At 35.8% G+C, this 27,993-nt stretch overlaps 1 protein-coding gene across 1 annotated transcript; it reads left to right on the forward strand.

Moving 5' to 3' along the window:
* Positions 1-1,405: 1,405 nt before the first annotated feature.
* Positions 1,406-26,863, forward strand: LOC149780925 (uncharacterized). Its single transcript, XM_089936439.1, has 6 exons — positions 1,406-1,458; positions 15,973-16,106; positions 19,369-19,555; positions 22,292-22,498; positions 22,931-23,183; positions 25,617-26,863. Exons 3-6 carry the CDS (start codon positions 19,376-19,378, stop codon positions 26,726-26,728), a joined length of 1,752 nt encoding a protein of 583 aa, XP_089792565.1. The 5' UTR covers positions 1,406-1,458; positions 15,973-16,106; positions 19,369-19,375; the 3' UTR covers positions 26,729-26,863.
* Positions 26,864-27,993: the final 1,130 nt, after the last annotated feature.

Below are 27,993 nucleotides of genomic sequence, written 5' to 3' on the forward strand. Positions count from 1 at the left end.
TATATAATTCCAAGGATATGGGAGCAATGTGACAGCCGACAATTAATGGCCTCGGAGTGTATTAAACCTATTACCACACGTATATTATATATCGCCTGTTTTGACCCGTCTTCGCTAGTCAGTGTTCGATGTGTTAACCATATCCACACCTTGGCGGATCGTACAGATGTTTCAGAGCTTTGTCCTAGTGACATCTATTGGATCTGATGAGTTGTCCCTCTTAGTATGTAATGCCAATTAACCAATAGCGTGTAACATCGGTGCGTTGTATGTCGGCTGAAAATGGTGGAGGCAATTGATTTTAAAAGGATGCTTTGTAAGTTTAATATCGAAAGTACGACCATGTACCAGAGGAAAGCCATTACGTGTGTATTTAAGGGAAATGTATTTGTACAAACACCGGCAGTGGAAAATTACTTATGTACGAGTCCATATAGCTATGTGCTCCATTTACCTCGATCTTATACGAACAGTTCAGATTTGAACAGCTTGATTTTGATTGGTTGCGGTGGCTTTAATTTAGTTCTCCTTTTCTGATTTTTAAGAAAACTTGCATAAAAGATACACCAGCAATCCAAAATTATTGTAAAATTTAATTTTATGCCCCAGTTTATCTCTGTAAAATGTTCACTCAAGTTATTTTACATTTTGATAATAAATGGATAAATTGCAAGAACTCTATTTTTATCCCACCTCAAGGCTCCTTTATTGCTATGTTGTTGTTGTTGTAGTAGGGTTTAACGCCATTACAGCACACGATAGGCTATACATGGCGGCCAGTATTAATGGTGGAGGAAGAACCCGGGGACAACCCCGGAAAGAACCACCGACCCACGAGAAGCTACTGGCAAGCTTTCTCACATACCCACATTGGCTGAATCCGAGACTCGAGCCCACGCAGACAGAGGTGATATGGCAGTGATCCGTAACGGAGAGCGCTTAAGACCACTCAGCCATCCTTTATTGCTGTTGATCTTTCAGTTTGCAGCAATTATTTATTTGTTGTTTTCTTAAATTCGCCATCTATACTGTTGTCACTGTGCGCGAATGTTTGCGAAAACCAGACATCCTTGGTAATAAGATTAATACATGCAGACTCCTTGCAATTCACAGGATACTTTAGCCACAGTCGTTTTAAGAATTTATAGAAAATAAAGAAACCAGAATCAAATACATTTACCCAGAAATTATGTGGCGGCTATCCTTGTTATTACATGATATATATATATATATATATATATATATATATATATATATATATATATATATATATATATATATATATAAAATCAGCCGTGACACGCTGTAATTTACTGTGTGAATAAGTGGAACTTGTTGGGTGAATAAATGGGACTCCCATTCGTATCAACACGTATATGAATTAAATTATTGCCCTCCAGGTGGAATGGGCAATGCGATTAGCCGCTTCCATACATAGTAGATTAAAGAGCGGAACAGGTAAGTAGTCTGAAAACTTATAAGTTAAACATATATAATTTGGAGTAAGATGTAAAAGGGTTGCTGTGCTCTTTAATTTTGCACGGAATATTGTATATTTGAAATAATATATATAATTCGCATTTGACTTTGTACAAATAGACATGCATGTATATATGTATGCATGAATAAATAAACATACATACGAGATGTGCCTCGAAAAAAGGGAGCTTTGGACATTTAATGGATTATGGGATTTTTCTTATGCAGCAAGGATAATTAAGGTTAAAATTATCCCAATTTTAACTGGAGGAAGACAATTAGATTTGGCACTGTTGAGAAAACGTTTTATAACCCTTTTCGAAAGGTTTGACGTCATGACGTTTCGCAAGGTGGTCTTTTTGTGCCCACGTATTTGTAAAAAGTCTTTTTTTAAAAAAAAAATTGTCTGAATGCAGCTTTTATTTCATGAAGTATTTAACTAGTTAACTGTGAAAATATTAATTAAAAACAGTAACAAACATAGAAAAAACTCAAAATATGCAAAGACGACGTCACACCCACGACAAAAACCATATCTCGGTTAGATTTTACTGTTAAAAGAGAAATGAACCTTATTAGCGAAATGTCAGCATCTGATCGCATTTTAAATGAATAATTAATGCTTCCAGATTGTTATAATGTTTATTTATTATTTAAGCTGAATTGGAGCGGTGGATTGGAGATTTTAATATAAACATGAAGCTCACCATGAGGAAATTAACAACCGATTGAAGCCTTCTTGCAAGAATTTATACTGTTCCTTTCTCCGCGCTTTCCATAATTCTTTTCTTCGTTTCTTAGGACAAGCCTCTTTGTTTGACTTGCCATCCATCTGTCTGCCTGTCCAAGAGTCACAAAAACGCGAAAGCAGTTGCATATTCATTTACACCCTCTCCCTTCTACCTCTCCTCGTTGATGTAACAGATATAGGTCCCGCTCAGTTAGATTATAGTAATGTGTGCTAGAGATAGCAGTTTATAGATACATGTAGGAATTGCTTAAAAAATACATATTCTAAACATGATCTTGCGTACTTTTAATGTCCAATACTGGAGTATTTCAACCATATACAAGTTTAAGCACGGAGATTTAAATATAGCAAGAGGAATCGAGTTACTCAGGTATTACAAAGTGCAAACAAGATTAGTAATTTTAAAACCGTATAATTTATTAATAAAGATGCATTATACAGCACAACTATAACATTATCTTTTGTACAGCTAATTGTCTGTTTCCCTCTAACAGATATTTGTCTGTCTTTTTTTATTCTCGACTGCAAATTTGAACAAAATATGTTTTAAAAAAACAGTTTCCCGCAAAGACTGATCTATTTTTGTCTGACCAGTTTGTTTCCGTTTTACTTTTGTCTTCTGTTCGGAAAGTGGTAGTTTTGTGGAAGATTAGGTGACCACATGCGATTTAAGGAAATGAAGGAGTGTGGGGGAAGTTGGGCAGTTTGTCTACAAATAATCTTAGTTTTACATAATTAACTAGAGCGTCCATGGAAACAGATGCACTTTTTCGTGCGAGTGTCTTTCAAATTTTTATTATTATTATTATTATTATTATTATTATTATCGTATTAGTAGTAGTAGTAGTAGTAGTAGTAGTGTTGATAGCATCATGTAAGCCTATTCCTGCTATCATTCTATCAAACATCGTTGATAGAAGAATCTGAAATGTTAAAATAACTAAAATGATTTTTTTTTATAAATGTCCATTGAAAGTATCATTAAGTAAGATAATGAGGCGAATGCTTGTTTCATTTGAACATACGTTCTCATTTCATAAAAAAAGAACAATATGTACACCTTAGAATATTCACCATAAAGATCCAGTATGCTGTATAGAAATCAATAGTTAAACTAGTGAATTCAGATAAGTTCTGTTCTAAACGTTTGTCTTTTCAAAATCCATTATTCGATTGGTTGAGCCACGCATAAAGCTTTATACGCACTTGATACAGCGGTGAAGGGTTCTTTACTGGAAATGTGTGTAGCATGTGAACGGCAACAGTTTATTGTCGAAAGTTCTAGTAACTTCTTTAAAGGTTTTGAGAAAAAGCATATGATATGGATTAGAAATGAAGTAACATAAGAGAAAACTACATGTATAGTAAATCTTCCTTATTTTTTTTTCTTTCAATACTGCTCAAAATAAGAAAATAAAATATTAACAATCGTCTGAGATTGCTGGTACTCGACATCAATTATCAAACAATTATTTTAGACCGGTAACTAATAAAATTTGTGAGTACTTACAGGAAACAGTTTGGGGATCTAAATGACCTATTGGGATATATCGAAAAGTCCACTTTCCGGCCATCTTCAGGTGGCATGGTATAGGGATAAGTATGAATGTAATGTTTAAAATTCCATAGGATTAACATAGGGATAAAAGGGAATTTAACATTAGGTTGTCATTATGGTGACAAAGGAATTGAACATTGTGGTTCCGTGTTAATACGCATCCTTAACAGACGAATAAGCATCCATATTGACTAAGACTCACCCTTATGGGTCAAACTGCAGTCGGTGTGTGTGTGTGTGTGTGTGTGTGTGATTTGGATTTTTAACGTAGCTTTAACCATTTTTCAGTCATATCGCTACGATATCTGCAGTGTAGCAGTTTATAGTGATGTCTAGCACTGGGGCATCATGCCGCAGACATGTAGCATGATACCCAATCACATTATCCTGACACCAGGCCGACCAGTCCTAACACTAACCTCTTAATGCTGAGCGTCAAGCGAGGCAGCTGTTGGTACCATTTTTGTAAGCCTTTGGTATGACTCGGCTGGGGATCGAACCCACGACCTCACGCATCAGAGGCGGACGCTCTAACCACTAGGCCACCGGAGCGGTCTAAACTGCAATCTAATGTGCAAGTGAAGGGATACAAAGTAGGAGGTGATGCAATAAAGAGTAACACCTAATTATAATGTAGCTCTTATTTGCATACGTACACACACCATACCACACATACAGCCACAAGACCAAAATAGAGGGAAGGGGTGTAAAAAGTTGAAGGCAAACTCAGATAAACACTTAGAACCGTACACATACATACATACATACATACATACATACATACATACATACATACGTACGTACATACATACATACATACATTGTCAGTAATTTTCGTTTCGTTAAAGTAAACATTTGATTTTAAATGTAAACTAGTATATAGCGCCATCTAGTGGTTAGGAATTGGTTACGTGATACCCAATGTAATACATACTTTTTCTTGGGGGGTGGGACCAGACAGATGCCCCCCCCCCCCAAACGGTAAAAAGTGTTTGTGTGTTTCCCCCTCAGATATGCTGTATGTTCTATTTAGAAATAGAATTTGTATATAAAAAAATTAAATTTTAATTTTTGATGGGGTATTTTTTCCCCCCTAGTGTTATCTATATGGTTGTTCGTCCGAGTCCGGTTTTATTCACCTTGCTCGAAGTCCCTATCCTTGAAGATTTTGTGACCTTTGCTAGAGGTCTCCTAAGTCTCAGTGTTTGCTATGTGTGTTAGTGCTATATTGTGTGCATTGCTATATTTTCTGTATGTTTGAGACAGCAAGTATATATAAAGGTTTTCCCAGTTGTCTTATTTCAATTATTTGGATTTAATATCCATTATAATATTGTTTATGTTATTTTTAAATAAATTTATTTTCAATTTAGAATTTCGGCGATCGGAACGGTGCGATACATTTAGGTTATATATAAAAAAATTCCTCTTGTTTTAGTCGAGTGGTTATCTGTGTCGTTCCTCGCAATAAGTGCTAACAATAGAAATAGGCTGTGCTCGAGTTAAGGTCCACACTTCTTTATTAACATTGTATTTCTCTTGCCTCGAGCTAGGCCTCCTTTAATTATTTTTTTTTAAACTATGTCTTGAGAAAAATCCAATTTGTTTTTAAAACTAAAATTTTTTTTAGAGTGGTCACCCATACAGTAAGGGAGCTGTATGGTTTAAAAGAACAGGTCAGTGGGGTATTTACTATATGTATTGCCCTGTGTTTATGTTTGTGTTTTGTCTTTTTATGTTCTATATGGGGTGTTTTTCCAAGACTCTTTCATAGGCCTGTCCACTTCGTGTAGCGCCATACGATGTAGCCCCATGACGTCATCGCCTTGTACTTTCCCCATATAGGTTCCCCGTATTTTATTATTTCTAGGTTTTATTAATTTCTAGAAGGAAGGAGAAGTTGTTTCATCCATTGGATCGAGACGGGGTCGTGGTCCCGGGGGCGAGTAGCAGGCCCCGATGCTACGGGTCGAGATATGAAGGCCGGGCTCCAGCTCGCAGTCGCGCTACTCCCCCTAATGGGCAGTAATACCGAGAACCCTCCTCCATCCACCCCTCCGCATCCAGTGGGTAATTCCCGTAAGGATCCTTCTCTCATCCCCGTTCCCCTCACCCCTCATTTCATTAATGGTCAATAGAGTTACTTTTAAAAAGGTATAATTTGGTATGTCATATTAATTTTATCTAATTTTGTTTTATATAGTTGTTATTTGTACCTTCGTATTACTATAATTTGCCCGCAGGCCCTCATTGTTACTATATAATTTGTTATTTTGTATATGGTATTAATTTCCCATCTAGATACATTATGTTTTCTCGTCTATACTTGTCTCCCTTGCATATTTGCTCTATGACTTTTAATCTATTCATTCTTGTTTTTTCACATTGTACCATCGTATGGAGTTTGTTAAAGGGGTTGTTTTTACACAGTGGACATATTGGCGATACTCTGACCAAAATCCGTCTCACTGCCACCTCTCCCGTCAACCATGCATTATACATGTATTTGAAGCAGAGGCTTTGGATTTTAAGGGATCCTAATTTGGCCCAGTGCCCCCACACTCTCTTCCAGTTGACGTATGTTTTCTTGTTCAATTTTGCATGATTTTTTTTGTGATTGCTTCTCTTATCCAATTATAGGTTAGTTTCTCATTTAGCTCGCATAACTCTTTCTCATCCCTATATTTCTTTGTAATAACTCTTTTATACTCCTAAATTTTCTAGGAACTTCCAATTTTTTAACAAATTTATTATTTTGGTATATATCCAGTCTATTCCTTATTGTAAAGCCGAACCAATATATATATATATATATATATATATATATATATATATATATATATATATATATATATATACCCCCTCCCACGGCGATTTAGGCTCTGACTGTATTATTTTAAATCTGTTTAAAATATTTGCACATTTGAGCATAATTGGGCTTGGTAATGCTAGCCCACCCCTTTCCCTTGCTCTGTATAGTGTTTGTTAATGTAGTGTGTTTTAAAATCCCATATGTAGTTAATTATGTTATTGTTTATCTTATGTAATATATTATTTCCAATATCGGTAGATTTTAAAATATAACTTATGTTTGCATACATGTATTTTTTGGCCACATGGGGTCGTTCCATGAAGCATAGTGTCGTAAGTGCCCAGGTATTCACATTCTCTTCTATTTTCTCGTTCATTTTTTTTTACAGTTTTCTTTCTCTTCTCCTCTTCCTAAGTAAATACCTAATGCTTTTACTCTTTCCTTAATTAGATGCGGGGCCAATCCTGAGTGGTTCCCCCACCAGCTTCCTATCTTTAAAATTTCTTTTTTTTTTTTATGGTTAATTTTAGATCCTGATGCCTTTCGGAATTTTTCGAATTCCTTTTCCAGATGTTTAAAGGAGTTTGGATCTTTTATAAAGTTCGTGCAATCGTCCGCGTGCTGTAGCATTTTTACCTCCTCCTTATATTTGGAACTTTAATGCCTGAAATCTTTTTATTTAGTCTTATTCTTATACTTGGAATTTCAATTGCTATTACATATAACATCATAGATAGCGGACATCCCTGCCTCACTGATCTTTTGACATCAAATCTTCCGTGTTAGCTCCATTTACCTGTACTCTTGAAGTCATTTTGCTGTCTAGGATTTTAGTCCATTTTAGGAAATTATTTCCAAAACCAAATTTCTCTAATACTTTCTGTGTGTAGTTATGTTCTAATCTGTCAAATGCTTTTTCCTGGTCAAAAAGTACCATTGCACCTTTTAGTTTTTATTAATGTTGCTACTTCTCTCCTAGTGTCCTTTCCTTTAAAATCATTTAGTATTAAAATTCCATTTAGTTTTTTCTCACATAAAGCTATCAAATCCTTCGTGACTCCATTATGAGTTTCCTGTATAAACAAAATATCATAATTCAGTTCATTACTCAGTTTTAAAATTTTATCCTTATTTATTCCATTTACATTTAGTGACAATAAACAGAAGTTTTTTCCCTCCATTTTTGCCTTCCCTCCAGGTTGCCGCTTTAATGGTTATACTATATTCTTATTTTTAATAGCTCAGTTTATTTTATGTGTTATTTGTTTTTGTATTTTGAGTTTAAATTTAGATAGTTTCTTATTGTGGGGGCACTGCCCCCCCCCCCCCCCCCCATGTGCTGTTTTGGAGTAACCTCTCCTGTTCTGTCTTCTTCAGTCTTCTTTTGCTGTTTGTTTTGTTGGTTGTGTTTTCCGTGTCCATTTCCGTTTCCATTTCGTCTTGTGTATCACTGTCATATTCTGTTCACGTTTCAACGCTCTCTTCACTTTCGTCATCGTTACCGTCGCTACCATTGTCACTTGATTTGTCATTGTCCCTTTGACTGTCTTCTTCACTCCTATTGTCCGGTCTTATCTTTTTCAGTTTTAATTTCGAAATATTTGTCTCATTTCTCTCGTGCGCCGCTTTGGGGGTGTCATTTCCTGTTTCGTCGATCTCCCCCTCCTGAGACGAGCTCGATCATGAGAGAGTTTTTCTTTTTTTTTTTATTTCTTATTTGGCAGTGGTGTTGAAGTTAAGGGTTTTAGACCGTACAGGTCTGTTTCCTCCCCTTCTACTTACTCCTCCTCTTTTTGTAGGGAGTTTCCCTCCGCTTGTAAGATTGCGAATCTATTGGACAATTCTATTTGGCTGTTTTTGTGTGTGTGTGGTGTTTTAAATTTCCCAGTCTTGTTTGGGCCTAGAATATTTTCCCAGTCGGAGGTTATCTAGGAGTTTTCACCTATTTATGTGACGTCAATTCCTGGTAGTGACGTCACATCCTGTGAGTTTGTTTGCTCTTTGTTTTTGTTGGTCTCATTTTCATTTCTAACTTGTGATATCAAGTTACCTATTTGTGTATCTAAGTCATTATTTGGACAGTTTTTGTTGCCTGCAGCCTTGCTTGCATAAGTGGGTGCCGCCGGCTGGTTAGTGCAATCTTTGGGGCTATGCCCTAATGGACTGCACTTGGGGCATTTTCTATCGAATTCGCAGCCCTTTTACCAACTCTTCAATCTAAATCACATTACATAGAAGAACACTGGTATTTTCTTGGCTTCGTCCCTGGAGACTAGGATAATTCTCACTCCAGTTTTGATAGGGTCAAAGCCCCAGACTGGCCATTTTGTGTGTTTTCACTTTAATTTGCAGTTTATTTTCTATTTTATTTACCACTTCTACTGTGTCTATTTCCAAAGGGAGGCCCGAAATATGAATTTCTGTTGTTTTCGACTCTATCTCTCTGACGACAGGTACTGTTTCGCTTACTGTTGCTACTATTCCTGTAACTTCAATGGTATCTGTGGTGAGTAAAGGGGTGTCGAATTGTCTAGGGTATAGAACTTATTTATTGTACCCTCCATTTTGTAAGCCATCTATTTTCCCTATATCTACACCAATTGTGTTTAATGCCATTAGTATCTCCCCTTCCTTGGGTACACTTGTGGCATTTTCAAAGTTCAGGGTTTGACACCCGGGGGGTGAAATGCTAATAACATCTTGATCTCTACTTTGGTTCTAAAATAATTGTTCAACCTGGTACCGCTGGGTTTAGTACTTATTGAACCTGTCTCTAATTGTCCCTGTCCCTGATCCATCTTAATCCCTGAGATAATTTCACCTGACTGTTGATCTTAAAGGTAAGGGCTCAAACCACTATTAACTTTTTGATTTATAGAAAATTCACAAAATTGTCAAAATAAGGCGGTTACCCTTATCACAGCTTGTGTATAGTTTACCAGTTTCTAGATGTACAATACAAAAAAACTTGTAAACCCTAAGGGATCAAATGTCATAAATGCAAAAAAATTATAAAGATGCAACAACTACTATTCCCAAACGGGGAAAATGAAAAAATGCTAGTGCAAAACTATTATACTAACTTTTGAATACCTGATGGTGAGTAGATTTCAGTAATCCTTTGTTTGCTTTGTACGTGCCATTGACGACGATATAACAACACAGTGTACTTCTCAAGAAGGAGTATCGGAATCAGAATGTAATGTATACAGACCAGCTCTGGTTGCGAAGGTAGTGTGGTGTGGTGTGGTGTGATATGGATTGCGCAAGAGCTAAGATAAGACATCATCTTCGAACGAAGTAGTGCAAGCCAACCAGCCCAGACAAGCACACCTGGCTGTAGGTCGTCAAATATGATAATGTCAGGGACTTTACAGTAAACAAATTGCCCTTTAGAAAATCAACCAATCAATCAACCAACCAACCAATCAATCAATCAATCAATCAATCAATCAATCAATCAATCAATTAATTAATCAATCAATCAATACAGAACATGCAAAATAATAAAAAATAAACTTGATTTGTGAAATGACTGCAAAGAAACCATTTTGTTTTGAATCAACATTGTTGTAAAAATGAACTCCACTCTATCAATAATGAACAACTAAAAGGTATATCGAGGATTAAGTCCATTCTATTCATAAACATTATTTTTATTTTTTCAAATCAATACAATTAAAAATGCAAACATTTAAACGTGCAAACATTTACAACATTGACGACGCTGGGGAGAATTGAGTTTCAGTGATCTAGGACAGTTTGGTCTTGCCGCTCATAGAGGCTACGTAATTTTAGTTAAATAACAAATATGTCCAAAATGATCACCTGGCCACATTTCTAACTTTTCGTCGTTTGTAGGACAAGGGAATAGAAAACAAGTGAGTACATGTTATAATTCTAATTCTGAATCTAAGGTTTCATTGATAAATAAAGTACACACAATATTATCCACAAAATATGCTAGGCGTACATATCATAAACACGATCACGTGACTCCCCTTTTCGATTTCGCAACTTGGGGATTTCCGAAACTGCGTTTTAGAATACGATATAATCTTTGTTTTAGAGAAATATTATGAGTTCGGCTTTTTTCGTTACACTGGAAAGTGTTGTATCGTTTGGTGTATTTTCAAATTACTTGGATTGAAAAGGATTAATTCTCTTTTTCCTGGAAAATTTATTCGGATTTCCAAAATGGGAGTGATATTTCTTGTTTCTACAAGGAACTGTAGACTTCAACACACTACATGTTAGAGCAAACGACATCGTCTTCCATCTTGGATTCTTCGTCAGGACTTGAACTTGAAATCATTAGAACATTTTATTATTAGGGTTTCTAAAACTGTATTCGTGGATTATTCTTGGATTATTTTTGGATTTGATTCTTAAAACCGTAAGTTCATATTTTTTCATTTTTATAGTATTTTTCCAGGGAAATAAATGTTATATTTTTAAAAGCTTGTTGTCTTCACTCTTTACTGTTAATTCGAACCCGAAAATGTAACATAAGAATTGGGGGTTCGTCCGGGATAATGTTGAATTTTGGCTAGAATATTTCAGAAATTTTTTCTAAAATTTGAATTCCCCTATTATTTAAATTTTTTAGTGAAATCGGCAAGCTTTTTCTAAAATGTCATCAAAAGTGGAAATCTTCTTTCAAATCCTACGCAGGAACAATTAGATCTTTTCACAAAAGATGAATTGATTCAAGTTGTTAGAAAATACGATCTTTCTGAGGTAAAGGCTTCCTTAACGAAACAGGAAATAAGATATATTTTGGTTCAGTACTTGGTAGAAAAGAATGTTTTGGATAAAAGTGCTTTGGTTTCGATCAGTAAGTCTGTATCAGACTCTGGCACAAAAGTAAAGGAATTTGAATTAAAATACAAGATGGAATTAGAGTTAAGGAAGCTGGAACTTCAGAAAGAGGAAAGAGAGAGAGAGAGAGAGAGAGAGAGAGAGAGAGAGAGAGAGAGATATAGAGAGATGCAAATGCAGTTACAAGAAAACAAGAAAAACAAATGCAGTTACAATATGAGAAAGAGAGAGACAGAGAGAGAGAGAGATAGAGAGAAACAAATGCATTGACAAGCGGAAGAAAAAGAGAAAGAAAGACAAATGCAACCACAAAAAGAACGAATGCAAAAGGAAGAAAGAGAGAGATGCAAATGCAGATGCAAAGAGAGAAGGAAGAGAGGGAATATCAAGTTAGAATGAAAGAACTGGAACTGGCATTTGAAAAGCACATTCATACTTCAAATACAAATTTCAGTTTTGATCTTGCAAAGAATATTTGATCAGTACCCCCTTTCAGAGAAAATGAAGTAGACTAATATTTTCCTTATTTTGAAAAAGTTGCTAAAAATTTCAAATGGCCAAGGGAACATTTGACTCAGTTATGACAATGTGTACTCACTGGTACAGCTAGTGATATCTACCGTTCACTGCCAGTTCAACAAAATGGTGACTATGATACAGTTAAATAATGCATTTTAAGGGGTTAAGAGTTAGTCCCAGAAGCTTATCGGCAAAAATTCAGAAACTATAGAAAACAAGCTAGACAAACTCATGTGAATTTGCTAAAGAAAAAGACAATTTATTTGATAGATGGTACTTAGCCAAGAAAGTTGAACGAGATTATGAAAGTCTTAAACAACTTATATTACTTGAAGAGTTCAAAAACTGTGTCCATAGTGACATTAAGTCCTATCTTGACGAGCAGCAGATTGAAACCTTGGAAGATGCTGCTCGAGCTGCTGATGTGTATTCTTTAACTCATAAAGTTCCTTTTGTAAATAAGACTTCAACTCAACAGTCTTTTGTCAGACAAGTATTTCAGCCTAATACAAGCCCTTCTAAAACTCAAACTGACACAACTTCTAAAAATCAAGCTTCTGATAAGCTTGATTCAAGATCTTTGTCTCTTCGTACCTGTACCTATTGCAAGTAAAAAGGACACGTTATTTCTGATTGCTACAAATTGAAAAATAGGTATCAAAATCAAGACAGACCTATTAACAAATGCTCTTATTTCTAAGAGGTCAAGGTCACGGTCATGTATTGAAAGCAATATATTTGTTGGGTCTAATAAATCCCAGTCTGCTTTTATTATGGAGAATTATGAACCATTCATATTGAAAGAACCATATCACTCTTGGGTGATTCGGCCAATCATATCCCTATTAAAATGTTAAGGGACAGAGAAGCTTCTCAAAGTCTTTTATTGTCAGGTAATTTGCCTTTTTTCCGAGAAGTCTTTTTCTAATGAGAGTGTTCTTATTCAGGGAGTAGAGTGCGGCTTTGTTAATGTTCCTCTCCATTGCATAAATTTGTCATCAGACTTAGTCTCAGGACCCGTGACAGTCGGAACAGTCTATGTTTTACCCGTTGAGGGCATTCATTTATTACTAGGCAACCGCCTAGCTGGAGACAAGGTTGTGGTTTATCCACTTATAACTGTCAAGCATTGCTTGGATCAGAAAGTCGATCCAATTGAAAAAGAATTCCCTGATTTATTGCCAGCTGGTGCAGTTACCAGACCTATGGCAAAGAAAGCTCTTGAGAAAGATGTTGATAAGGAAAGTATTACTTTAGCTAACACGTGTATTCTTCAGGCTTTTGATGAGGCCATTTTCACTCCTTGTTTGGTTCAATCAGAAGGTATTGATAACAGTGATCCTCTTTTAGCGACTCATTCTCTTTATTCTAATCATGGTGATAAACGACAACCACTTGTCGTCGTACAGGAAAACAATAATGAGATCCCCTGTGTGTTTCAAGGGGTCATTAGTGAAACTGAAGCAACTGAAGTTCCTGTCTGCTATTTCATTAAAAATGGAATTCTTATGAGAAAATGGAGACCTACCGAGGTACCTGCTGATGACAAATGGTCAGAGAACTATCAAACTGTAGTTCCAAAACCTTACAGACAGGAAATACTTAGTTTGGCCCATGCAACTCCTTTGGCTGGTCATTTAGGGATCAATAAAACTTATCACAAGATCTGAACTCACTTCTACTGGCCAAAAAAGCAAAAGTGATGTGGGTAAATACTGTAGATCTTGTCATTCCTGTCAAATGGTAGGAAAATCAATCAGAAATATCCAAGGCTCATCCCCAACCTATTCCTGCCTTTGACGAACCATTTAGTAGAATTATTGTAGAGTGTGTTGGTCGTTTCCTAAGACTAAGTCAGCTAACCAATACCTGTTGACCATTATGTATGCTTCAACAAGGTTTCCGGAGGCGATTCCCTTGAGGAATATAAAATGTAAAACAATAGTAAAAGCTTTGGTAAAGTTTTTTTTTACTCAGTTTGTCCTTCCCAAATCTGTCCAGTCTGATAAAGGCTCAAATTTCATGTCTGGAATTTTCCAACAAGTTATGTATGAATTAGGCATCCAGCAATTCAATTCCAATTGCATATCACCCTGAGAGCCAGTTGGCATTAGAAAGATTCCATCAGACTTTGAAAAATATGATTCGATTATATTGTTTTGATACGAGTAAAGTTTGGGATGAAGGTATTAATTTACTATTGTTTGCTGTTAGGAAATCAGTTCAAGAATCTCTAGGCTTCAGTCCCTTTGAACTGGTTTTTTAACACACTGTGCGTGGAACTTTGAAGTTATTGAAAGAGAAACTTCTTTCTAATGAAGATTCTGGAATTAATCTTCTTGATTATGTTTCCAATTTTAAGTATAAGTTGTCAAAGACTTGTGAGGTCGCAAGAGCAAATCTGTACTCTGCTCAATCCAAAAAACGAAGTCAAGGTGTGATGAAAACTCGAAGGAAAGGAGCTTTCAGCCTGGTGTTAGAGTCCTGGCCCATACCACAAAATCCTCTTCAAGCCAAGTATTATGGACTCTACACAGTTGAGATGAAAATAAATGATATAAATTACTCATAAATACTCATGGGATGCGTAAACAAACAAAAAAAAAAAAAAACAACAAAAAACGTCTGTCACATAAACATGCTTAAAGAGTATATTGGATGAGATAGCCAGGTTAACATGCAATTAATTTAGTTGTACCCGTCCCACTCATTGAAGATTTAAGTGAAGGTACATCATCGGATTCTACTGATATTGGAGTGACAAATCTTCGGAAATCAGAAATTATAAAAGATAGGGACCAGAAACTTTCACATTTGCAAGAGCAAGAACGAAATTAACTTAAACAGTTATTATTTGAACATGAGCACTTATTTCCAGATGTTCCTACAAGAACAAATAAAATTTTCCACGACGTTGAAATTGTAAATTCTAAACCTGTGAAACGACACCCGTACAGGATGAACCCTCTCAAACAGGAATACTTGAAAAAAGAAATTCGATATTTGCTGAAGAATGATTTTATAGAGCCCAGTAAAAGTGACTGGAGTTCACCATGCATACTTGTTACAAAACTAGATAAAACTTTCCTTATGTGTACTGATTGTAGGAAGGTGAAAAGTGTGACAAAAACAGATTCATTCGCATTACCAAGAATCGATGAATGTATTGATAATATCGGGAATGCCAAGTGTGTTACCACAATTGACCTTCTGAAAGGATTTTGGCAAATACCACTAACGGAAGGAACAAAGAAAATTTCGGCATTCGTGACTCCAGATGGGCTTTACCAATATAAAGTAATGCCGTTTGGGATGAGAGGGTCGCCAAGTATATTTCAACGTCTCATGAATACGATTACCTCTGGTCTGGACAATTTTGATGCTTACATCGATGTTGTCATCGCCTACAACGACTCCTAGAAAGAACATTTAGCAACAGTTCGGATTTTTGAGAGACTCACAGATGCAAGTTTGACAATTAATGTATCTAAAAGTGAGTTCTGCCGTGCTAGTGTAACTTTCCTAGGACATATCGTGGGACATGGACAAGTTTAACCTTTAGATGCTAAAGTCAAGGCTATCTCCGAATTTCCCGTGCCTGTAAAGATAAAAGCAACTGATGAGATTTATAGGTATGGCTGGATACTATCGAAACTTTTGTTCCAATTTTTCTATAATTGCTGAACCCCTGACAAATGTATTGAGTAAGAAACGATCTTGCATAGGAGTCCAGAGGCAATATTAAAAGTTTTGACTTCGCCTCGTCGTAAGGGATACTTTTGTCGTGCTTTTGGCTGATTAATGTCTTTTTCTACATTAGGTAAGACTTCGATACGTCACATACGGTCTGGATTTTTAGATCCTGGAACTGAACATGTACGCTTGAGTGATTAAGTGAACAACAGTGCTACTTCAATTCAGCCCCAGACGCACATTGACTCCTTTTAACAAATAACTGCATTGCAACCAAAGGTCTAATGTATAAGGATCCATCATTCCAAAACTATGCCATTATTTGATTTTCTTTTGCAGGTCCATCATTGTGAGTCTTCTTCCTCTATCAACTAGGTATCGCTGAAAGGGCTGAACGTGTTAGGGTTCCACACCACACCAGCATCTAAATGTGTGTTCACGGCTTTGTTTCCGAAAGTCAGTAGATTCGATTGGTAAGTTCAGCAAGGATAAGTGTTCATGGCCCTGCTGACGATTTTGTTGCTAAGATACAAATCAACTTAAATGAATAAAGAATGCATGCAGTTTTTGAATGGAGCCACTCTAGCATTTACACCTGGATTTGCATAGTCAGTTTTGATTACTTTCGCTTTCAGGTACGGATGACTGTTATTCAGATCTATGAAGTCATCGTTTGCTCTTTGATTTCAAATTAGATGGGAACAGATGTCCTAAAAGAGAACATGGGATGAAATTCTACCCACTGAGATTCGTACTCCTTCATCAAAACAGATCCAGTTATGTCTTGGAACATTGACAAGAATCGCTGTATACCATTTTCAAACAGGCCCCCCCCAAAAAAAAAAAAAAAAAACAAACACAAAAGACACAAAAAAGAGAAAAAGTTAAATAATCAATATTATAAAATTCTCAGATCTTTCTTCGCCTCTTATTCTTTTTCTTGTCGTGTCTCTATGGCCCTAATGTACTTGCAGATGTGTAGAGAATGAACAATTGTTTCGATAGGAGTGTGAAATAAATGTTATGGTATTTCTTGGGGTCCAACGAGTTCTATTCTTTCCTGGATCAACACATTTTCCACTGCATTCATTAACGCTTGTTTTGAGGTTAAGACACTTTAGATTAATTCTTTTCCTTGCTTCATGGCAGCATTTGGAAAGCGTGTAAGCCTGGCGAACAAAAGGTTTAAAGACGGACGCTACAATAAATGATGATGATGATCGAACCCTGCTACTACTGTTTGATTTCTTGGAAACTGATTTCAAATATATTCATATGTTCTCGTAACGTGTGCGTCGATTGTTCTTGAAACCCTTGTCATACATTGTGGAGACGAATGTTGAGTTTGGTTGCACGACACAATTTTTGAATTCCTATTTAGTCTGAAGCATGGGCATAATGTTCGCCTACAGCTGTTCAGTAGCTCACCCAGTGCTCCATGCGCTTAAATTCGTGAGGTAATATGATTGCAATGCATTAAGTGTCCAAAGAATTATAGTTACCTTTCTTTGACAACTGTTTTCATTCTCTCTTTTTTTTCGTCTCATACAGAGAGTGTTGACATCATATCTTTGAGACCATATTTCATTTTACGCCAAATCGATGTAGTTGAAAATACAAATATTTCTGCAAAACATCGGGATATTGGTAATTTAGAAGATGGAGTTTGGCAATCTTCTAATTTCTATTCCCTCTCGTTTTCTTCCACTGCAGCGGCAGTGTTTGATTCAGTCTTTGCAGCTGCGGGTTTTTTTTTTCTTCATCAAATTCTTGAAATCTCTGAGAGAATATTTAGCTGACACGTAAAAAACTTTCTGGTGAAACAGTTGACGACGCTGCAATACTTGACGGTATTGTTGCGATTCCTTCGTTTCTGACAAGACTGAGCTATCAATTAACGAGCGGAACATTTGTTATAAGATTGCTGTCTCAGTCACATTTGGATTGGCTGTTCTTATCAACGTTGGTGTTTCATCCACCGTTTGTAAGGAAGTAATGCTAATTTTCATGACCCGAGTTTCGCGTTTTTCAACTCGATACACACTACTGGAAGTAAAGTTCGTAAGTACTCTAAAGGACCTAAAGGATTTTGCAGCGATGTACTGTTGTTTAATCAACAAGTACCTGACTTGAGAATGTATGCAAAATACAACGATGACGCATATGTAGATATTTAAAAATTATAAATATCATTAATAAAATGCTGCTCTCTTAGAGTCAAGATGTATTCTTAAAGCCTTCATAATTTTTTGTATTCCCCAATTGTGGCGATGAGTGATATAGATAGACATATATTTTGTTTTAAATAAAATATACAAGTTAGAACGCACATTGGCTTACTTCTCTGATTAGAACGTTAGGTTTGAGTTCATCATTTAAACTAATATTTGATGATTATTTTACAATCTTTTTCAGAACAAAGTTGCACATTTGAAACATTACAGCAAGAAATTAGGACAATTTACAAACAAATCTGATTCTCGTTTCTCCTTGGAGTGGTGTGATCTTTCATGATTGTAGATTATTCAAGTTTAAAAAGGAGAAAGTAGAGATTTTAGATACTAAAATGAAAAAAGAACTTTCGTGAAACGACGTGTTTTAAATTTCATTTTCATTCTTATTCGGAAGAATATACTAAGCGTAAGTGAAACATCTTTTCATAATTATTATTATTATTATTATTACATACGGACACAATCGGGAGAGGATTGATTTTATTTTTTGGCACCAATAGATCAGTAACTCTTTTCTGGGAGATTTAGATGACCTTGAAAGAGCATTTGAAAATAATTAATCCATTAATGGATTTTCCATCATTCACTGCAACTATCTAGTTGTTTTTTCTCATATGAAGTCACCACCGCTGTCGATGTCGTCCTTGCTGTCTTTGCTGTAGCTGATGATGATGACGACGATTTTTTTTTTTTTTTGGGGGGGGGGGCAAGCTTGGTTTCTTTCTCCTTGACTGAAAAAGATGTTTCTTATTACACCGTCATCTCCATATTGTCATACAGAATTTGATGCATGGATGAAAGTGTATCAATAATCATAATATACACCCCATTCGATACCCACATTTGTTTTGGACTGCTCCGGTGGCCTAGTGGTTATAACGTCCGCCCCGGATGCGGGAAATCGTGGATTCGAACCCCGCCAAGTCATACCAAAGACTTACAAAAATGGTACATACAGCTGATTCTTTATTTGCTCAGCATTAAGATGTTCGAGCTGTTCAGCCTGGTGCGAAGATAATGGGTGGGACATGATGCTACAAGTCTGCGACATGATGCCCCTGTGCTAGACATCACTATAACTGCCACACTGCAAACACCGTAGCGATATGACTTAAACATTGTTAAAGCTATGTTAAACAAATCCAAATCCAAATCCAAGCATTTGTTTAGTTTGTAATTGTGAGTGGTTGAATGATCAAACTATGCGCTTGATTGTAAGGACATTTGGAAAATTTTACAATTATTGGTTGAATGACTTTTGCTGTACACTGTGACCTTAACATATCCGGTTCTTAAGTTGTAGAGCACAAACGATATTGTGAAAGACAGACGACATAACGGACGGTTGGACATAAACATGAAAATTACGTTCCACCGCTTTTTGCAAAAAGATGGTGGACAATGAGTGAAATACAGACATGTACATGGACCACGTTTACGAAGAGGAACGTCACACAAATATATTATTTATTTATTTATTTGTTTATTTAACAAATTTCAGAAAGACAATGAATGTTTCTGGGACCCTTGCAATCCTTCTCCTGACTGGCATCACTCTCTCATATCTAGGTCAACAGATTTATACAAGATTCCAGCAATCGTATACAGAAAAGCTACTACAAGAGTTCGATGCCATTACAGAACTTAAAGAACACACAAAAGAATTCAATGTTCCGGAAGTAATTAAGGTTCGTTATCTGTTTCGATTCAACTGAAAACCTCTTTTAATTAAACATGCATGTATTGTAATTTTTAACAATTTATTTAGACATTCGAATATCTTGATATTGTTCTATGCAATGTTCGGGGTGGTTGGATGTTCTAAAAACGCGAATCACATATCACATTCTAGTACAAGCTGTCCTAGGTTTGAGGAAATGAAACATACTCTTCCTTACGTTGTCAGAAAGACAAATCTATTCCACATCTACGGTTTGCTTTTTAAACACACACTCCCCCAATAAAATAACAGTAAAAGTATTTTCCAGATCAATTTAAAAAATGCAGTAGCGTGCTAACGGGGAGGCGGGCGAGGCGCTTGCGCCGGGCGCCAGAGGTCTTGAGACGCCAAAACTCCTTTGGGTCATCAACGTCGCCTTGGGCACCATTTACCTTTACTATGTCACTAAAAAATGTTTTTATATATATTATTTTGCTTTTTAACGAAGTAATGGTGAGATATTCTGTTTTGAAATATCAATGGGGGAATTTTGTGCTTCAGTTCTAAATACTGTTGAATTCTATATGAAAAATGGTAATACAGCGGTTCTTTAAGCTTACCGTATTCATTGGTAATAATATATAAATTAAAAAGAAAATTAGTATATAAATGGCCAAATCAAATCTTAAGATACAGAAGCTGTTTTATAAACAAGACGAGAAGCAAACCGGAGCAGGTGATCTCTAACTTTGAAACCTACTATCACTTTTGTTTTATCAGCCACGATCTATAAAACTACCTCTACACCCATTAAAGTTTCTTTTATTGTTGATGTTGCTGTTTCTTTATTAAAATAATTTAAACAGAATAAAAAGTTATTTAGAGATTCTTGGTCTTAGCAATAATTTATTTATTACTCAATGGCAAATACCTTCTCTCAGCTCTGGATTTCACCTCCACTCTCTCTCTCTCTCTCTCTCTTACACACACACACACACACACACACACACACACACACACAGATCCTATCATTAGATAAATGGTAAACGTCTAAGCTGTGTAAATTATGTGACTGATATCAGGACCACCTAGGCCTCTTGTTCAACTGACTTGCATGAATGTTAAATATGTAAATCTTTCTCTTTTAACACGAGGAGTTCAGACCTCTTCATTATTAAACTTGGCTTTTCTTCAAATCTTCATAGTGGCTAGAGCACCCGCCTCAGATGCGGGAGGTCTAGGGTTCGATCCCCGGCCGAGTCATACCAAAGACTTACAAAAATGGTACTAACAGCTGCCTCGCTTGGCGCTCAGCATTATGAGGTTAGTGTTAGGACTGGTCGGCCTGGTGCCAGGATAATGTGCCCCAGTGCTAAGCATCACTATAAACTGCCACACTGCAGACATCGTAGTGATATGACTGAAATATTGTTAAAGCTATGTTAAAAAATCCCAATCACACACACACACACACACACACACACACACACACACACACACACCAGATCTTACCAGAAAAAATCCTGACTATTGAAAGTGCTGCATATGTGAAGTTTGAGTGATATTTCAAAATCTGGTGCAACATCTTTAATTTGAAATATTGAGTAAAGCTGTATAACAGAGAGCATGGCTTTAGAGATATCAAACCCGGCAGGTACCATCGTCACAAAAAGTTTACTCGAATCCAAATCTAGCTTGAATATATTTTGAGTAACTAAAAACAGCATATGTTATTTTCGTGAAAGATTTCCCAATCTGAAGTAACATTTATTACTCGAACGTTTGAATAAAGTACTATGACAAAAGAACAAGACCTCTCAGCTACGAGCACTGACATTTCTTAAAGTGGAAAATTGCCGTTAAGGTGACTTCAGGCGTTGCACAAGCGTGTGGGCGTTATTGCTTGCTTTACTCATAAAGATTAAACATCATCTGTTCTTTTTTTGTTCTTCATCCCCTTTTCCCACCCACTCGTCAGCACTGAACTTCGTCTGTTCTTTCTTTTTCTATCCCCACCTGCAACCCCACCCCACCCTAGGGCTGTGGTTCGAAACCTGTTCAGACCAGGCGGTTGGTCCATTTGCTGGACGCTTTAATATTTCAGGTCAGCAAGACATATGTTTTTCATTTGTTGATGTACCGTTAAACCAATCAATCAATCCAACCTGCCTTCATCTTCGCCAGCCAAGATTCAAATATGTGGGTATATTTACGATTAACATATCGGATCATTTGGCTAGAGAAGATCCCACCCAACGCTATATGCCATGTACATGTTCACGGCGAATAAAGAGCTTGAAGTTTAATAATAAGTAGAAAATGTATGTTTATGTTACCTTTCAGCTGTGGTTGGTCCAGAAGTTTGAATTTTACAATTTACCTGTATTCCACAAAGAATTCAAGATCGATCAACTATGCGTTGATCTCCTGATAGCAAGAGTTATAGAAGTCCCAACGAGTATACACCAAAATAATATATGTGATTAATCAAGTGTCAAGCCGAGCATACCGATGATTGTGTCAGGTTGTTACTAAAAGTTAAGACACACCATCAAATCAGATCCCAACAAAGACCAACGTTCACTGACAGCTTATAAATTTAATCCAAAGCAGGGTACAGTCTGCTACTTTTAGAATAATTTTCCTATTGTGTATTATATTATAAGACTGACATTAGATAAGCTCTCTTACAAAATATTTTAAGACGTTCATATTTCGTAATGTTGTTATTGACATGTTTCTTATCTGTCCTCATCCATCTCAGGTCACAAAGAATGTTTATGTTGCCGTCGGATTTGGTCTGGCGAACTCCATTTTAATAGAGGGTCCTGACGGGGCCGTGGTCGTGGATGTAATGGAAAGCTATGAAGCCGGAATTGAAGTCGTGCGAGCTTTTCGAAACATTACTAAATCCCCTTTAAGGGCCCTCATTTACACCCACAACCATGCCGACCATACGTATGGTGCTAAGGTAAGCATGAAACGGCATTTTCTTGTCGAAAGATAATAATCGGAGTTAAATGAATCATTTTTAAAACATTGATTAATGGATAAAATTCTATAGTACATATATTGAAAATAGTGCGTCCTATTCACCATTTCCGGAATTTTATTAAAACGAGACAATGATGTTACTAGGCACGAGCTGATTTGTGATGCAATAAGTAAAAAGAAAGTTTCCACTTTTATTCCTTACGAGCATGTAAGCTTGTTTTTAAAATATAACATGGCTTGGGAATTTTGTTTGCATCAAAATAAATCATCTATATATATATATATATATATATATATATATATATATATATATATATATATATATATATATACATATACATGCATACATACACAGAGAGAGAGAGAGAGAGATAGAGAGATAGACATATAGATATAACGTGTTTTGCAGGCCTTTATTGAAGATCCGGAAAATCCTCCCCAAATTTGGGCTCATTCTGGTATCGATAAAGAATTTCGAAGAACAGCACTCACAAGTGCATCAGCTTTCCGGCGAGCTATGCGCCAGTTCGGAGTTTTACTTCCGGAGCGATTGAATTCAGGGATTGGCATCATGTTACGATACGGGAAAACCAATAATACTCTTTCAATAGTCCATCCTACTCATCTTGTGCATGACAAAGAAACAGATGTTGATATTGCAGGTCCGCTTTTTAAAGTCTATTCGACATATTCTTACGTTTCTTTCTTTCCAGTCACCAAACTATTGTTTCCTATTGTTTCTTTGTTTCTCTGTTTGTTTCCTCTTTCAGTCATCCACGTGTAGTTTGCATGTTTGCTTCATCCACATTAAATGGAACATTTAATACTCTTGATCTAGTGGTAAGATTTCATTCATCGTCTGAATTTGTGCTGTGTCAGATATAAAGTGCAGATTTCAAAGTATACATCATCTCTTGTTCAAATTGCAAAAATGGGGGATATGTTAACCATTTAATAATATATTGTACAAGTTCATTTGCATAGTCAACAACGTTTGAGCAAGCAAATTAAGATAATTCAACCTGAGTTACATTAATTTATTTGTAGATAACTTGTGTAATTGCATCTTCGCTAGCCAAGGTTCCGATATATTAACCCTATCTACACCCTAACGGATCAATCAGATATTTTAGTGCTTCGTCCTAGCGAAATCTGTCGGAATTCTTGAGTTGCCTCCCTTAGTATGTAATGCCAAGTAACCAATAGCGTGTAATAGCGGTGCATTGTATTTCGGCTGAAATCGACGGAGGCATTTGATTTTAAAAGAATACTTTGTAAGTTTAACATTGAAGTGTGACCACGGGCAAGAGAGAAGATATTACAAGTAAAAAAATTGCTTATGTATGAGGAACAGCTTGCTGCCGCATCCAATAAAAGTCACAGACCGAATATCATAAATATCTGGTCGCTCCGCCGGGTTAACATATCGGAATTTGGCAAGCGAAGATGGCGTAATCACAACATTACACGTTATATTTTTTTCTATTTTCGAAATAAAACAGTTGCTAAATGCACTACTGCTAGCCCTTCAAAATAATACCTTTTTAACAGCTTCTGCAAGCTAACCATGTCGACTTCGCCTGATCAAATAATCTCTACAAAGATATGCTTATAGTGTTTAAAATATTTTCTACTGATACATTTATAGTGTTTTAATATGTTTAATGTTATAGTTAATGACTTTAGTAGCCTCCCAAGTGATTTGTTTATTGTGTTTCTAACCGGTTTTCATGATAGGCTTAAATAGCCTAAAACCAGATTTATCGTGATTTAATAATTGTAATGTTATGCTCAAATAGCATCTCAAATTATATATTTATTTTGTTTCAAATGTGTTTTAATGAAATGGTCAAAAATCTCTCCAATGATAAGTTTAAAATGTTTAAAGTATTTCTAATGGGTTGTAGTGATATATTCAAATATCTTCGCCACTGATATGTTTATGGTGCCTCTAATGGTTCATAATGATAACATGTTTATAGTGTTTCCAATGGGTTTCAATGATATATTCAAATATCTTCTCCACTGATATGTTTATGGTGTTTCTAATGGTTCATAATTATAAAATGCTTATAGTGTTTCCAATGGGTTTCAGTGATATGCTCAAATGACCTATTAAGTGACATGTTTATAGTCTTTAAATGGTTTCTAATGCACATCATTAGAAACCATTACAAATACTCATATCATTATAACCCATCTGAAATACTAACATCATCTCATCTGAGAGGCTATTTGAGCATGCCATTAAAACCCATTTGAAACACTATAAATATATTATCTGAGAGGCTATTTGAGCATGCCATTAAAACACATTAGAAACATTATTAATATATCATCTGAGTGGCTATTTGAGCATGCCATTAAAACCCATTTTAAACACTATAAATATATTATCTGAGAGGCTATTTGAACATGCCATTAAAACACATTAGAAACATTATTAACATATCATCTGGGTAGCTATTTGAGCATGCCATTAAAACCCATTTTAAACACTACAAATATATTATGTGAGAGGCTATTTGAAGATGCCATTAAAACACATTAGAAACATTTTTAACATATCATCTGAGTGGCTATTTGAACATGCCAATAAAACCCATTAGAAACATTAACATATCGTCTGAGAGGCTATTTGAGCATGCGATTAAAACCCAATAGAATCACAATAAACATATCATCTGAGTGGCTATTTGAGCATGCTATTAAAACTCGTTAGAAACATAAACATATTACAGGAGAGGCTAGACAAAAAACATAATCGATAACATTAGTCCTATTGAAAACACTAAATAACATATCATTAGAGACAATTTTAAACACCATGGGCATACTATTTTAGAGGTTATTTGAGCATGTTTTTTTTGGCGCAGTCATCCGGGTTAGCATGTATGGCAGCAGCAGTGATATTTTGTATTGTCCGGGCTGCGCCAGAACATACAACATGCCACTGTTATAACTTGCATGTTTTCTGGTTAATCAAGTTGTAAGTCATAGTGGTAGACAATGTAAAATGATTCAGCAATACGACGAAAGTTTCTATTACATCTATCACTGCGTTAACCTTTTAATTTTATTTTCCTTTGTCTAAGGCATACGTATGCGATTAATACATATCCCCGGCGAAACGGATGATCAGATCGGCGTGTGGCTTCCAAATGATAAGACGCTGTTGTGTGCAGACGACATATACAAAGCTTTTCCCAATCTCTACGCAATTCGTGGAACACCGTCTCGTGACCTTATGCAGTGGGTGTCTACATTAGATCTAATGTTGGATCTTCAACCGGATTATCTTGTACCCAGTCACACAAAACCGCTTTCAGGGGCTTCCTACATCCAAGAAACACTTACAGTCTACAGAGATGCGATACAGTATGTTCATGACCAGACGGTTCGCCTAATTAACGCAGGGATGACGCCTGACGATATTGCACAATCCATTCGTCTTCCAGAGAAATTAGCGACACATCCGTATTTGAAGGAATTCTATGGAACAGTGGGTTGGTCTGCGAAAGCAGTTTTTACAAATTATATTGGATGGTTTAGTGGCGATCCAGTTGACCTTCAACCTTTAACATTCAAGGAGAGGTCAATAAGATTACTAAACCTCCTTGGTGGTCCTGAAAGAGTAGTTCAGGAGTCTAGAGCTGCCATAGAAAGAAAAGATTTTCAGTGGGCTTTGGAACTTTCTAGCTACGTATTGTCCCAAGACAAAGGCAATCCGGATGCCAAAAAGGTAAAAGTAGAAGCCTTAACCTCATTGGCATCGCGCCACACCAGTGCCAATGGCAGGAACTATTATCTCACGTGCGCCTATGAAGAAGTAACAGGTATTAATATAGATACAACCAAAGAGATGCGAGAAATGGCAATATTAACTTCGCCTCTTCATATTCTGTTCAATGTCTTTCCTGTGAGGTTTAAAGCCGAACAATGCTCAAACAAAAATGAGACTTTAGTATTTCGATTTAGCGATACGGAAAAAGTGTTTTCTGTGCAAATACGGAACTCGGTAACGATTGTGAGAGAATCCGATGTTAGAAATGGTGCTGATATTGAGGTGACGTTGACAGAAACAATTTGGAAACAAATTCTGACAGGTGGTGCTAGCGCAATTATGTCTCTTGCGAACGGTTCTATTTCTGTAAAAGGAGGTATTTTAAATTTTTCATCATTCATGAAATGTTTTGATCGAGATTGAACATATGTTTAAACATCTTTGTTTTAAGGACCAAAGTAATTTTGTAAAGTGCTATTTCACTTTGTACCCCAAGAAAATAACATTTTCAACGGAGAGCAATCCAGAGTGTTCTATTTAAACATGATATATATATATATATATATATATATATATATATATATATATATATATATATATATATATATATATATATATATATATATATATATTCTTAAGATGACAATCATGCTCCAACAAATATCATGGAAGTAGGAGACATGTGGCGTGTAAGATTGAGAATGTGAGCCTTTTATACGGTTTTAGTGTATTTTATTTTTACGTATTATTTGAATTTGGTTTACATGTAAAGCTTCTGAAATGAAGTGTGTATATGTGTATCTGTATGAGTGTGCGAGATTAATCATGGAACAATATTACAGATGACTTGATCCTAGGTACTGATGTACTTAGCAATTGATACTAGTTGCAAAAGGCAAGTATAATTTTAACAATTTTTAAACGTAATTTCCGCAGCGAATAAAACTATCTACTGAAACAAAAAGAAAATTAAAAAGTGCCAAATGGGTGATTCACCGTTTCTGAAGTCTTTAATCGGGCAGGCAAGGATATTTTTTTTCTTTTGAAGAACCATGCAAAACAATTATGTTTACTAGCTTTACTTTTCTTTTTATTTTTCATTGTCGTACCAGTATATTACTTTCAACCCATCGTATTGTAATCAATTGTCATCACTTTGCCGAAAATATACTTTTCTGAAAATTGACCGTTTTCAGCATTTGCTCACTACACGTGTCCTGTGTGGGGTCTGTTTTAATATATTACATAAGTCGGGATCGGGATGCAGCCCATACTTATAATTACCCTCTCCCTTGCATATGGTAGTGTTATGGTCATAAATATATTTAATGTACATGTACCAAAGTAATTTTTTTATCTATCTATCTGTCTATCTATCTATCTATCTGCCTGCCTGCCTGCCTACCTACCTATGTACATATATATATATATATATATATATATATATATATATATATATATATATATATATATATATATATATATATACACACACACACACACGCCAGAGTAAAAATTAATAATAATAGTAATAATGATTACAAAGGCAGAACAAGTTTAGTTATCATCTGATTGATTTGTATATATCCTGCATGCTTATAATTGGCATACCGACCAACCTTATATTTATAATTTAGTTAGAGTTTGTGTCACATTATGTTCGAATGCTTAATCAAATCATAATACAC

The sequence above is a fragment of the Sinohyriopsis cumingii genome, chromosome 16 (assembly GCF_028554795.1).
Source record: "Sinohyriopsis cumingii isolate HCF-2022 chromosome 16, ASM2855479v2, whole genome shotgun sequence".
Taxonomy (NCBI): domain Eukaryota; kingdom Metazoa; phylum Mollusca; class Bivalvia; order Unionida; family Unionidae; genus Sinohyriopsis; species Sinohyriopsis cumingii.

What these genes read in the sequence shown, in the direction of transcription:
- LOC149780925 (XM_089936439.1), top strand. Translation starts at nt 19,376, where the DNA reads ATGAATGTTTCTGGGACCCTTGCAATCCTTCTCCTGACTGGCATCACT. An exon ending in ACCATACGTATGGTGCTAAG is followed by an intron (nt 22,499 to 22,930) that starts GTAAGCATGAAA and finishes CGTGTTTTGCAG; the next exon opens with GCCTTTATTGAAGATCCGGA. An exon ending in AACAGATGTTGATATTGCAG is followed by an intron (nt 23,184 to 25,616) that starts GTCCGCTTTTTA and finishes CCTTTGTCTAAG; the next exon opens with GCATACGTATGCGATTAATA.